The sequence below is a fragment of the Sorghum bicolor genome, chromosome 9 (genome assembly GCF_000003195.3).
Source record: "Sorghum bicolor cultivar BTx623 chromosome 9, Sorghum_bicolor_NCBIv3, whole genome shotgun sequence".
Classification (NCBI taxonomy): Eukaryota; Viridiplantae; Streptophyta; class Magnoliopsida; order Poales; family Poaceae; genus Sorghum; species Sorghum bicolor.
In genome coordinates, this window is record NC_012878.2 from 56186803 (window position 1) to 56200566 (window position 13764).

General features: G+C 53.1%; 2 protein-coding genes across 2 annotated transcripts; one reads left to right on the top strand and one right to left on the bottom strand.

The window, feature by feature from the left end:
* On the bottom strand, positions 4964-6946 carry LOC8069003 (mitogen-activated protein kinase kinase kinase 2). The gene has a single exon (XM_021448230.1). It carries the CDS (start codon positions 6464-6466, stop codon positions 4979-4981), a length of 1488 nt encoding a protein of 495 aa, XP_021303905.1. The 5' UTR covers positions 6467-6946; the 3' UTR covers positions 4964-4978.
* LOC110430608 lies at positions 11552-12445 on the top strand. The gene is made up of 2 exons (XM_021448427.1): positions 11552-11713; positions 11813-12445. The coding sequence occupies exons 1-2, from the start codon at positions 11620-11622 to the stop codon at positions 12148-12150; spliced, it is 432 nt and encodes a 143-aa protein (XP_021304102.1). The 5' UTR covers positions 11552-11619; the 3' UTR covers positions 12151-12445.

Below are 13764 nucleotides of genomic sequence, written 5' to 3' on the forward strand. Positions count from 1 at the left end.
GCCATGCCACATTGCCATCTGTTTCCGGCACGCCTGGTGCTCGAGAGTTGGCGGAGCACACAGGTTGGTAGGTTCAGCCGAACAGCGGCCTGCTACACGCACACCCGGCGCTTTTGACAAGTGTGGCACGGAGCCGGTGTCTGGTGCCGCTCGCCGCTCGGTCTCCTCCTTTTCTCGATGCAGAGTCTGGAAACAACACACTTGTCCTTCGCAGGATCCGTAGTTGAACGTGAACGTGTGGGGGCAGCTCTCTACGCGGCAGGACACATCTGACCCCTTCGTTCATGTGTCCAGCTTAAACAGAACTGCTATTGTTTTGCTTATATTACAAAGTAGGAGTATATATAAACACACAATGCTTAGGACCGACATGTACAGGCAAGCAGAAACGCGTAACTGCAGGCTGCTCGAGCTTTTTTTTTCCTTGAAAAAAAAAAACCCGTGCATCTACATTGACTGGTGTGGTGACGCAGCACGAGCACGAACTTGGATCGCCGAATCCAGCGGTGTTGAACAACCGTCGGCGTGATCTTCTCTGACGTCGTCCGGCGATGGTTTTTATCCTCTGACCAAAATATCGGGGTTTGAGTTCTGCTTCGTGCCAATTGATGCCGCGGCAAAGCTCTACGACGACACCAGGCGCTCGCTGATGTGAAGTCAGCCTGTGTCGGTCGTTGTTTATCCCCGTACGGCAGAGCCGGTCCAGCCCGGACAGCGCCAACACTCTAGTAGCCCACAGAAGGAAAAAAAAAACCCACATGTGGGCAGCGGGAGGCGCAGCCATGTGGCTCACGGGGCAGCTAGCCGAAGTGAGAAGAAGATCGAGGGGTGCTGGTGCGAGAGGACACGCAGAACGATCGATCGAGCTACTCGTATCCAGTTGGCAGTTTGGCACGGCGCTGGCGTGACGGAGGATATCGGGCTCGGGCAGGCGATCGATCCAGGAGATACGGCACGGCACACGGCAGCAGCCCAAGCCTCCCCCGCGAGTTCGGTGGGCTGCACGCCACCACCACACACACGGGCCTTGTTTAGTTCCGAAAACTGAAAAGTTTTCAGAACTGTAGCACTTTCGTTTGTTTGTGGTAAATATTGTCCAATCATAGACTAACTAGAGTCAAAAGATTTGTCTCGTGATTTACAGTCAAACTGTATGATTAGTTTTTGTTTTCGTCTATATTTAATGCTTCATGCATGTGCCGTAAGATTCGATATGGTAGGAAATCTTGAAAACTTTTTGGATTTCGGGTGAACTAAACAATGCCATGGTAGCTGCTGCGTGCCGGCTCGATCTCGATCGCCGCCTCATGATTGGCCGCCACCGTTGGGGCGCCGTTGCAGGCTTGCAGCCGCAGGGCCGCAGCCTTGTATTGACGCCAACCGCTGATGGGGGCTGCTGAGCTGGTCAATCTCGCGCAGGATCCAAAGCCGTCGGTACGTAGGAGTACTCTACAGTAGGAGGAGCAGCACGCAAGGATTAGCTACGGCTTTGTTTATTTGAGCTCATGATTAGCTATCGGTTTTGGGGGATCATGGGTCCTAATGATTGTTCTGGGTGGGACGTCTGTTTTTTTATATTGGATCCGGATATATTTGTCTGTCAGGCCAACTGTTGCTGTAAGTAGCAAAATTCAGCCCCCCTGTTCTTCCAGAACACATAGCTAACTTTTTTTTCTTTAACAGAGCAGTAAGATTTACTTAACTGGGTACCAAGATCCATCGCAAATTATGGTGTCATGATGATGGAAGTTTCTGTACTGTGACTCCTACACAAGTCCATCACTAGTAGATTACTACTATTACGTGCATGACTGGCTACTAATTAGAGGTTGACACGAGTACTACTCCTAGGATTATTACTACATTACACCACCGCTGTAGTCTGTGGTCCGCCTATCAGGTACTACCAGGTGCACTTGGCCTTACTTGCTTGGCTCGCAAGAAGCATTCAGTTTAGCCGCACTCATCTATATATAGAACTATAAAATATCTGTGACTACTCCTACTCCTACTCCTAAATTAATGAAAATAACAATAATGTCGTTTCACGGGATCCTGAGACGCATGACTCCTCCTCCGCGTAACCCAGCACGTACTCTTGATGCGTGATGTGATCGCCGAGACGGCGATTTTAGACGCTGCATCAGGACGCGCCGTGAGCCCGTGACAGCGATCGGATGCACTCCTAAAAGTATACGTAATTAACCGTCCGGATCTCTCCGGCCCTTGAAGATTAGATTCCTTCACTCGGTCCGTTGCTTGGAAGGGAGGGGAAAGGCGGCGAAAGCAACAGAAAAGCACCCGGGGGAAAAAGGCACTCATCAGCCGGCGAGGCGAGTCAGCACGAGAGCCCGGGATCGGCAACCGGAAAAGCAGCTGGCTCACTCGCTCTATCTTTCTCTACTGCTCCTGCTCGGGTGAGAGGTGACGACAATCAGATGATGGCAACGAACGGGCGAGGTGGCTGGCGGCAGATGCATATCCCATATCCTGTTCCCGTATATATCCGCCCGCCGGTCACTGGTGGACGGCGGTGGACCGTGGACTCGCTGCGTGGTCCGTCAGGCCTGACGCCGGCCCGACTCAGAGACGTGCGGCGGTGTGCAGAGTGCTCGGTGCGGTGCCGTCCACGGTCCACTTGGGCCTTTCACCCCGAAATCCAAAAAGTTTTCAAGATTCCCTGTCACATCGAATCTTGCGACACATGCATGAAGCATTAAATATAGACGAAAACAAAAACTAATCACACAGTTTGACCGTAAATCACGAGACGAATCTTTTGACTCTAGTTGGTCTATGATTGGATAATATTTATCACAAACAAACGAAAGTGCTACCGTTCCGAAAACTTTTCGGTTTTCGGAACTAAACAAGGCCTTGTACTCGGGCGCGGTGCGTCCATGCCGGGCCTCAGTCTGACGCGGTTGCCGCCTGGGAAGATACTACCCATACCGCCGTGGCCGTGGCGCCGTCCCCCGTATCGGTGCGAGTGCGAGTGCGAGGCGACCATATCCGAACTCGACCCAGCGTTTTTTTTTCCCTTTTCGGTGATGTGATGAGGTGATGACTATCCGTCTTGCGCCACGAGTGCTGTTGGCAAGATACTAAATAGGGTTTGTAGCGGATAGCGAGTGCTATAGTGGACACTAAATACATCCCATGTGAATTTAAACATATACATATATATACCATGAATATATGTATAAATAGAGATTTAATTATAGTTACATAATTGAGGTTTCACATACTTAAATTAAGAGAGAGAAAACATGATGTTCCATATAAGTCATAATATATCAAAGTTCATAAAAAAATATGAGCCATAAAACTATTGTACGTTACTATTGTAAAAAAAATAGCAACCTCTCATGATCACTTAAACTATCTGTGTATCATAAGTGAGCTAGCAGCCTGATAATTCAAATAGCGGTTGTTAAGTTTCGATTTCCTAAATCCAGTCCGCTACATCGTAGTGGTAGCTGTAGGAGGCCCCTACCGCTATTGCAGCTGCTATACCAAGGCCAAGGCCTTGTTTAGATGCGAAAAGTTTTTGGATTTTCACACTGTAGCACTTTTTGTTTTTATTTGTCAAACATTTTTCAATTATGAAATAACTAGGCTTAAAAGATTCGTCTCGCGATTTACAGGTAAACTTTACAATTAGTTTTTGTTTTTATCTATATTTGATGCTCAATGCATGTGCCGCAAGATTCGATGCGACGGAGAATCTTGAAAAGTTTTTGGTTTTTGGGTGAACAAGGCCCAAAGCTGTTTAGGCGTTGTTTAGTTCTGTAGCACTTTCGTTTTTATTTGACAAACATTATTCAATTATGGAGTAACTAGACTTAAAAGATCCATCTTGTGATTTACAATGTGCAATTAGTTTTTATTTTCGTTTATATTTAATACTCCATGCATGTGTCGCAAGATTTGATGTGACGGAAAATCTTAAAAATATTTTGGTTTTTGGGTGAACTAAACAAGGCCTTTAGTACCTTGGCTGTTTTTTTTTTTTGACAAGATAGTACCTTGGCTGTTGGATCCGTCCGGCGAGTGACCTGAGAAATCCGAACCAAGGCTGCGTCCGCGTCGAACATTACACTTGTGCCGGGTAAGATTACTCCGCGAGGGGAGGGATTGCTGAGGCAGGCAGCCGCATCGAGCATATCGTTCGCTTCGCTTGCGTGCGTGATCAGACGGCTGGCAACCGGCTGTACGTGCCGTGTGGACCAACTGAGCTGAGCTAGTGAGCTACGCCCCCTCCTCTCTTTCACAGTCTGGAAACGTTGGAAAGGCACAGGCAGACAGCGGTGAAGGGTGAACGAACGAACCAGCGTGGCCAGGAGCCACGAGCCAACTCCTGATCCCGCACCGACACGCTATCCTGAACCAGATCAAAACGCTCGAGGAGTCCGCAGTGCATTCGCAGGCAAGCAGGGGAAAGCGCTGGCCGCCGGGCGGGGTGGATCGGCACCCACGGCAGGATATCCCCTGCCTCGACTCCTCGTCGAGACCTGGCTAGCCTGACGGATCCCCACCGGGAGAAGCAACCGGAGTACGCGAACGCGACGTTACTTGTAAAAGGGGCACCCCTGCTGGTAGTGCTAGGACTGTGCTAGCCCCCGTGTTTTTTTAATTTCGCCAGCCGGCGGCTCGCACGTGGTCCGTTCCTGGACCCCCGGGTTACGGATCCCGAATTCTCAAGGTTTTTGACAGTGCGCGCTGGCGAAGTTTTACTCCGGGGATGGCATTGGCAGAGACACCTTTCTGCGTCCGCGCTGACGCTGCGCTTTTCCGTGTCGACGCGGCTCTTTCGCCTTGGAACCTTCGGTGCGTGCCGTGCTGGGGAAGCTCGGCTGGAGTTGAGCCCGGGGATTGGAGATTGACCTGTAGTAGGCTCTCGTCTCGTGCCCTTCCCCGTCATCGTCAGGGTCACACACAGTCACGGCTACGCGGTCGGCACAAAAGACTGGTGTCCTCACGGTTTTACACCTGTACGCGCAGCGCAGCGGTGAATTTTACGTGTGAATTCGAAAGCAGCTAACAGGAATGTTCGCGTCCGCGATTCTTTATGCCAGAAAGGGAGGATTTTTTTTGAAACGAAAAGAAGAAAAATTCTGGAAATCCAAAACGGGGTTGATGAACAGAGCAGAATTGGGGCAAGAACGAAATCCATTGCATTGTTTGTGTCACACAGTAATTTACATGGAGTTTCACCAACACAGGGTGAACTGACACGGAGATGCCACTCGTGATCAGGTGAAGCGTCAGCTTCTCCTACATTGTGGGCGCCGTCGACGTCAATGTCGAGGGACTCGGCGGCCTCTGCCCTCGCCACTTCTTCCTCGGTTCCGGCACCGCCGTCGTCGAGGTAAGGGACCTCCTCGTCCGCCGGCGCGTTCGTCGCGTCGGACGACGATGCTTCGGCTGGTGTGGACAGCACATCGATCCAGTCCTCGTCGGAGTCCCAGTCCGGCAGCGCCGAAGCGGGGCAGGCCAGCGCCGCGATCCGCTCGGCGGTGCTCTGTGCCGACACCACGTCGTGCTCGTCGTCGTCGCTGTCGGACTCCCAGAATGCCGCGTCCAGCGTGCTCTTCGGCGACACCCACCTGCCCTTGGCGGCGGCGTCCAGGTCCAGCGCCGCCCGGCAGTTGGAGATGCCGCTGGCGGAGGCGATGAACGGGTGCTCGAGGAGCTCCGCCGCCGTGGCCCGGTCGCTGGGGCGCCGCGCCAGGCATCTGGCCAGGAAGTCCTTGGCGTCCGCGGAGAGCCACCGGGGCACCTCAGGGACGGCGTGCGTGTACCCGATGAGGCGCACGGCGGCGAGCACGTCGTCCACGCCGCGCCACGGCGCGCGGCCGGTGGCCATCTCGATGACGGTGCATCCCAGCGCCCAGACGTCAGCGGGTGGTCCCTGCGCCTCCCCGCGCGCCACCTCCGGCGCCATGAACGCCGGCGTGCCTCCGATCGGCCCGCCGACGGCCTCCGCCGATCTCGCGCACCCGAAGTCAGCGAGCATGGCGCGGCCGTCGCCACCGATGACGACGTTCCGCGGCTTGACGTCGCCGTGCACGAGCCCTGCCCCGTGGACGTACGCGAGGCCCGCGGCCACGTCGGCCGCGTACGCCGCGACGGCGCGCTCCTCGAGCCCGCGCCCGCCGCCATTCCTGGCCACGGCGTCGGCCAGCGACCCGCCGGGCGCGAACTCGAGGAAGAGCTGGTACGAGCCGTCGCGCCCGCCACGGCCGCCGATGCAAGGGACGACGTGCGGCGAGCGGAGGCCCGCCATGATCCCCCGCTCCCGCCGCAGCAGCTCCGCGGCGCCCGCCGACGACGCCGGCGCGGACTTGACCGCGAACAGCTCCCCGGAATCGTGGTCGGTGGCCAGGAACACCTCTGCCCCGGACGCGCCGCGGCCCAGCGTCCGCACCCGCGTCCACCTCTCCGCGCTCACGGCCATCGCCATGCGCAGTTTGCAGTTGTTGCTGCGATCCGCCTTGTTCTTGTTTCTCGCGTGCGCCTTTGTTGTTGCTTCGGTGCCTCTGCTGCTGTTGGTGGTGGTGGTTGTTTCTGTTGGCCAAGCCTTGTCTCGAGCTGGCCTTGCCTTGCTCTCGTAGCCTCGTGCTGAGTCTTTTTGTGGCTGGTGCCAGGTGCGTTTATATATATATAGGGGTGGTGGTGGATAGATAGAGGAGGATGCTTGTGCTTGGGGACCGGGATTAGGAAGGATTGCAAGTTTAGAACATGGAGGAAGGTGTTTGGCGTGTGGCAAAAGCGCGGCGCGCGCGGGGGAGATTATTAGGATTTTAGGAGGAAAATCGATGGATACGGAGGCCACTACCAAAAAAAGGCGTGGGAAGCAAGTCTCTCCCCCGCGGCCACGCGCTCGTGCGTAAATGCGGTGTGGTCTGTGGTGTGGACGGCCCGACGGATAGGCATGGACCTCGCCTTCTCGCGGCTCGCGCGCGTGGTGGGAACGCGCCGGGCGTCTGCGGACTCTGCGGGTGATTAACGGACGAAGACGAACCTTCGCAGTCCACTGTCCACCACCTCTTGTGTTTACCCTGCGCCCGTCAACTCCCGTTCCTCACAACGGAGGGTATTTCAACGCCCGTTCCTCACTCGTTCGCTGACAAGTTCTGGTCAAGTTCACGCAGTGTAGAGGAGAGAGTTCTACGAAACAGTGTGGAGTGCATCCACGGCGGTGTAAGGGGAGGTTGGTGTACACTGTTGTGTACTTTGGAGTTGCAACAGATAAGCCGTCGTGTCGATCCATGGTCCAAGTCAGCGCGTGCGCACCTGAAAGGCGCTGTTCATGCAGGCAGCCTGTGCGAGCGCTTTGCTCCGGGGCCCTGGGGTCCACGGTTGGTCGTTCCACACTCCTTTGTCTGTAGCGTTGTACAAGTCCACAGCAAAGCTATGACCTTGTTTAGTTCCTAGAAAAATTTTGTAAAATTTTTGTAAAATTTTGTTCGTCCGTGGCCGTGAACCATGCCGGTCGTCACTGCTTCCTTCCGCCTGAACCACGCCGCCGTTAGAAGGATTAGCCTAGCCCGACGCCGCAACGCGGGCGGCCGAAACGGCAGCGCCTCCTCCCCGGACAGAAAAGGGAAGTCGGAAGTCAAAACCCATCAGAACGGCCGATGGGTTTTGACCGAAATCCCGCCGAGAGTATGGATATGTCCTCAGCGGCGTCGGGAGAACGACACGAATACGCACCGTCCCGCGGCGGAATATTCCCGTGCATATGCACCCACCGCGGGTCCGCGGCGCAGCGGCACGTTCACGCAGACGCAAACGGACAGCAGGCGTCCGCCGCGCGGCTGCATATGCTGCTGCTGCGCGCGGCGGCGGCCGGGAGACTCATCAGCGCCGCGGAACGACGTGCGCGGCTGGGCTGCGGACGGCGCAGACGACACTGGCACACGCGAGCGACGTGCGGACGGCGCAGGCCACGCCGGGCGGGCGCAGGCGCAGCGAGCGGCGTCGCGTGAGCGTGAGGGCGCGGCCAGGCGGTGGTGGTGGGGACTCCCGCGTCTCTGTGGCCCCCTCCCAGTGGCCCATGCCCTGCGCCGACCGAAAGCGGCGCGGTGGATGCGTGCGGCGTGCGCTTTGCGGCGCGGACGGGCCACAGAACGGTGGAGGGGGTGGGGGAGGGATGTGTGGATGGCCGGCTCGTGGCGTGCGGTGTGGTCGCGTCGGATGCGTTGCGTTGCTTTGCTTCCTTGGCCAGCGTGAGCTCAGCTCCACTAGTCCTCTCCAGCGGCTGCCCTTGCCCCTCGCCCCTTGCCCTGCCAGAGTGCGCCGTCGGCCCGCCCGGGGCCCCCCGCGCCTGGCTCTTCTCCTCCGCCGGCCACCTCGCTTGATTCTACGCCACTTCACTTCCATTTCCACCCACCCCAGCCAAGTAAGAATCCGAGCTTTTTGCCGTCGCCCGGCTACTTCCAGATCACCACCACCCGCAGATGGTATGGCCGGCCGCGCCGTTTCTGCCGGCATGGCCGTCCGATTAAAGAGATCGAACGACCGTTCCGGAGTGGACGGCGGCGTGTCGGCGTTGCTTGGGAATTTGGGATCAACGCATTCGTACGTGCAGGGTGAATGATACTCTGCTGTCTACTTAGTTAGAATCCAGTGACCCAAGGTGTCACGGCACACGGATTATGGCCGCGCGCACACCGGTTATATATGCTTCGCTGCATTTTCACTTTTCACCACGAGCTGCGTCGTGAGTGCGCTGTCCATTGTCCACTGCCCCCGTGACGGCGGTGCCCGGCCGTGCCAGCAGCCAGCCTCTGAAACACTGGAAACGCGTCAGATCTGGCGACGCGGGAATGGAGCTCGCGGCGGGTTTCATACGATTTGTGCACATGAACTTCGACTTTGTGGCGATCCGGAGACGCCTCCCTTTTGCAACGCCGAACTCTTGAGTTCGAAGGAGATCCACTCATCTTCTGTTAATTAATAAGTGGCACAGCCTAGACGCACATATACGTCAACCATCATCACGTTCTTTATTGAGGGTTTCTAAGACTTTTAAAAAAATGCCAACCCGTCCAATGATTGCACCGAAAACGAATCTTCCATGATTGAGCTCGGTACCATTGTTCCACTGCGCATTTCCGTGGCTTAATCCTTCTCCGCGCCAATGGCAGCCAGGGTATCAGGCTGCAAGGTGCAAGGCGAACGAATGGGATCCTTTTCGCTGGACCAGCTCCAGTTGTGAAGGCTGTACGCAGCAGGTCAACCATTTTGACGCCTCTCGATTGGTCTGTGTCCCAGGAAAAGAAAGTGCCGATGTACTTGCAAATCTTCTGCCGGTTGACCGGTCGAAACGTCGCTGATGTGCAAGCATGAAAGGCCGGGGGCAGGCGACGCGGTTGATGAGCAGCGAGCGAACAAGGCGATACGGGATCGGAGGTCGTGCGTCCGGTCTGATCTCGCCGGACCGATGACCGATCGAGGAGATCTCCGTGCTGATAAGAGAGTGACGCCCACGAAGCCGGCCAAAAAGCGCGCGTACGGAGGTGATGCCTGAGTTGCCCCAAGCCTACCGTGAGACGACGTCGTAGTGCTCGCGGAGTGCCATGACTCATCCATCCATCCATATCGTTTGACTGCTTGCACCCTGCACTGCTCATTGGTCTTGTAGTTGCTTGCAGAGCACAGGTTCAGTGGATCCGTGATGTTTCACTGAAGTATTGAACCCAGCATCAGTCTGCTGTTCGCTGCACCTGTGGTCAATCATCTCCTAGTTGCTTGCAAGAATTTCATGCAACGATTTGAGCTCAGATGTGGTTCTTTTTCCCATGTTTTTGTGTGGCATTTCAGCAACAGGGAAGTGTAAAGATTGTGCTGCACTCCAGTACTAGCCAAAGGTGAGCTGACCGGTTATGATGCCTTTGAGGAATGTCAACCTAGTTGCTTGTCAATGGTGCGGGCAGTCGACGAAAAATGTCTGCGCACTTTGCTTTATGTTACGGATAGTTTATATATAGCAGGGTCAGCGGCCAAATTATTGTGATGAGTGGAGTGGAGTCAATATGTCCTTGCAAAAGTACCAAGGGACACTGAAAAGGGAGACTCAACTTTAGGAATGAAGCTGGCCAGTGGATGTTGTTGACTTGGAAAGGCTTGACGAACCCTGTAGTAGTTTATTCGATGAAGAAGTTGACGAACTGAAAAGGATGGGATTTGTTTATTTCATCGTCCCCCTTTTTAGGGTCCAGCACTGTATCGTCATATGTTATATCAATAATAAGATGAAGGGTATTATCTTATTGTTCCTGAAATGGATGGACATGAGATTGAGAAGCCTTTTGGGCTGGCCAACTCCACCAGATCACATCAAGTCTGGTCTGAACTCTGAAGTTTGATTCCTGCAATTGGCAGCTTGGCACTGGCCTTTGGCCCTTGGCGAACTGGTGTGCTTGTAGGATAAGGCTGTTAGTTGGCTAACCACTCGGCATCTCAACCTCCAGTGATCAAATGGTGGACTCGGCAGATGAGGACCGAGGCACTAAGCACTGCAGCAGCAAGAAGCATCGTTGGTGGAAGCAGTTATAGTCTGCACTGCACGGTCCTGGTCTATACTCCATAGATTGTTAATAGTGCTAGTAGCTGAGAAACTATGGACAAATCGGCAAAAGAGCTGCTGTATAAATTTCTCCATGGAATTTCTACGAACACAATCTGTCAATCTTCTTTATTTTTTTATGAAAGAACACACCATGTTTATATATCTTCTATTTTCTTGGTTAACAACACCCGCATCCCATAACTGCAACTCACACACCATCGGACCTTTTCAGACAGAGCCGAAATGGCCCAATGAGTACTGATCCAATGCGAAGCCCAGTAATGAATTGACCAGATGTGGCTTGCCATAACGAACCAAGTTGGGCTTTCCGCTTTCATCTGATCATTGGGCCTTACCTGTGCCGCAGAGTTTTATTTACTTTTTTTTGAAACTTTATTTACTTTTCTTTTTGCGAGAGTCCTGGTGATAAACGATATTTGTCGTTTCTTTTTTTTTTCTCGAATACGCAGGAGATCTGCGCATCATTTATATTAAGAAGAAGGAGTTTACAGTGCACCAACACGCAACAAGCGCGCTAGGTGGTCAACAGCTGGACCGACCTAGCAACGAGTTGTGTCGTTTCTCCTGTCGAATACACTGCTGCAGCCTCGCAGAGTCGCAGACTATTCTGAGGGGCAGTTGCTCCAACAACTTGCGCGCTTTCAAAATAGAACAACTCGACGATTGGCTGTTAGCTGCTAATGCATGTTTGTCAGTGTTTGCGCCGTGTGCGAGATAGCAACTGTACTGTACACACTACTTAAGTAAAAGTAGTTCTTGTTTTCTTGCAGTCGCTGGGCGTCCATTGTCCCAGTCCGCGCTTAGGGGGCCAAGAGTTGACTTGCCCCGGCCCGTCCACACATGCATGACACATCACACGGCCACTAATAATCCAGCACTGTACTCCTCAGATCGATCGAGTATATAGGCAATCCAGACCACACAACCACGGTTCCTGAACTCCAACCTCCACAGGTCACAACCACACAAGAGAGAGACCCGGCCAGCCAGTCGTCTCGCACGGCCGCCATATATTCGCCATGCAGAGCTCAGTTTCTCCCAAGCTTCTTCTCCTGGCGCTCCCTCTCCTGCTGATTTTTGGTCCGGTGCTCCAACTCCAAGCACGAGAGCTCGGTGCGCTTAATTATTACGTGCACGCTGCACGCGGCGTTTGTTTGTTTCTTCTTTTGATGCCTTCCGATAACTGACCATAAACCTTCTATTGATCATCAGGTGGTTCGACACAACAAGCGCGGCACGTCGGCGGCGGCTTGCCATCGGTGTTAGTGTTACCAAGCGGCGGCGGCGGCGGCGACGACGACGACGGTGCGGCCGTCGTCCCTCCGAAGCTCAACGCGCTGCCAGGCGTGAGCAGGCCGGGAGGGCTCGCGCCGCCGGCGCCGGCAAGAGCCATCGCAGGACGTCGACTCATCTCCCGGTGTGACCGGGAACCAGAAGGTGGCGCCGCCGTCTCCCGCGGGGAACACGCCGCCTCACTACCGCCGCTTGGGTCCGGCGGCGGACTTGTTCCGGGACGGCCTCGCTCGTGTTATGTGGTTGTTGCTACCTGAACTGCTGCACAGACATCACATGAGTAGAATCCTGCTTGCATAGCTGCATGCAGTTGCAGGCGCGCGGTGGCCGGTGTGCCAGCAGAGCGAGCTCGGCACGTGCGTGCGCGGCAGGAGTTTGTATTAGGGCTTGTTTTGGCACGGCGCCGCCGCCACTGCTCCGGCTTGGACAGTATGTATGGCGCACTGCAGTGTTTTTGATAAGTTGGCTCCGGGCTACACAACACATGTGCCGGTGCCAAACGAGCCCCTTGCGTATAGCGAATATCATGTTGCAAGTGTTGTCTTGTTTAAAGTGCCCGATCTCGACCATGGACATAATTTTTCAACTGTTTTGAATCTCTCTTATCTTGTTGCTAGGACTTTATGAGCAACAATGGCGGAGCTGAGGAGGATCAATACTATGAACTACCAACATCGATCACATGCTAATGAATAAAAGTAATGCTAATATGTAGATTTAGCTGAAAAAAACAAAAGAAATACTCTAGTATTTTTCCCCACGCCTAGGACCATGGCCATATTGGCCCTAGGCTATACATGCATGGTAGGTGTTCGGCTCATCCTCATCCATGCATGTGTTGGCTCCCTCCTGCTCCTCTAGCGGTTGTGGCCTTGATGAGCATGGATGGAGCTTGCAACGGTGATTGGCGCAGTGGCAATGAGCATGGGCGGAGCTAGCTTGCGGCAAAAATTACAGCATTGTGGTACCGTGAGGAGATGATGCATGTAGGAGTAAGCATTAAGCAGAGGCGATGCAATTTGAGATGAGGTAAGGATTAAGTAGAGATCTGGAGGAGGTGATCGAGAGGTAGGGGAGGGCCTAGTGGATGTCTTGTCACTCGAGCTCAACATATGAGTGAGAGGAGGAAGTTAGACCAAAGCAGAAGAAGAGGGCAGAATCTTCTGGTCACATGAGTTGGAAAAAAGAAAAGAACCAAAAAAAATAGAAGAGGAGAGGGAGGTCCTTCAATTGATGAAAGTTGCGTGCATGGTATTGGATTTTAAAAACTCATATAGATTAATTGGGTGTCAAATTTTGAAGATATCACATAGATTTGGTCCGAATTCAATGAGGCACGCAGATCGAGTGCCAAATATTGAAATCTCTCCATCAACTTCCCAGTATATGGTTCACAATAGAGTCGATCATGGTTAAGACAGCCCAACTAAACACTCCCTCTGTTTCCAGAATTATTTGTGTTTTAAACAATGACACAATACATTTAACTGGTTCTGAACATGATTTTGCAATGTAATTTATAAACATCAATAAATATATATTTTCTAGGATTACTTCAAGACTAAAGTATACTTCTTCCATTTCTAAACTGTTGTTTTTTTAGTTTTGATCAAAGTCAAACTGTCAAACATTGTTAACTTTGCTATCAATTCTAGAAACTGATAGTTAAATATAGGAAAAATTAGTCTAAGATAAAGGTAGAACTATAACCTTTGTGAAAGGGATGGAGCATATACTATCTTGGTATCTTGAAACAAAATATTTTCATAGTTATTTATACTCATATAGTTATAGTTATTTGACTTCAATTTTATACAAAACAACAAAAATATTTGATCTAGAGGTAGTATCCACTAGAATCACAAGCATTT

Coding starts and splice junctions, on each gene's coding strand:
- LOC110430608 (XM_021448427.1), top strand. CDS start 11,620: ATGCAGAGCTCAGTTTCTCCCAAGCTTCTTCTCCTGGCGCTCCCTCTC. Junction 11,714..11,812: donor ACTCCAAGCACGAGAGCTCG/GTGCGCTTAATT, acceptor ATTGATCATCAG/GTGGTTCGACACAACAAGCG.
- LOC8069003 (XM_021448230.1), bottom strand. CDS start 6,466: ATGGCGATGGCCGTGAGCGCGGAGAGGTGGACGCGGGTGCGGACGCTG.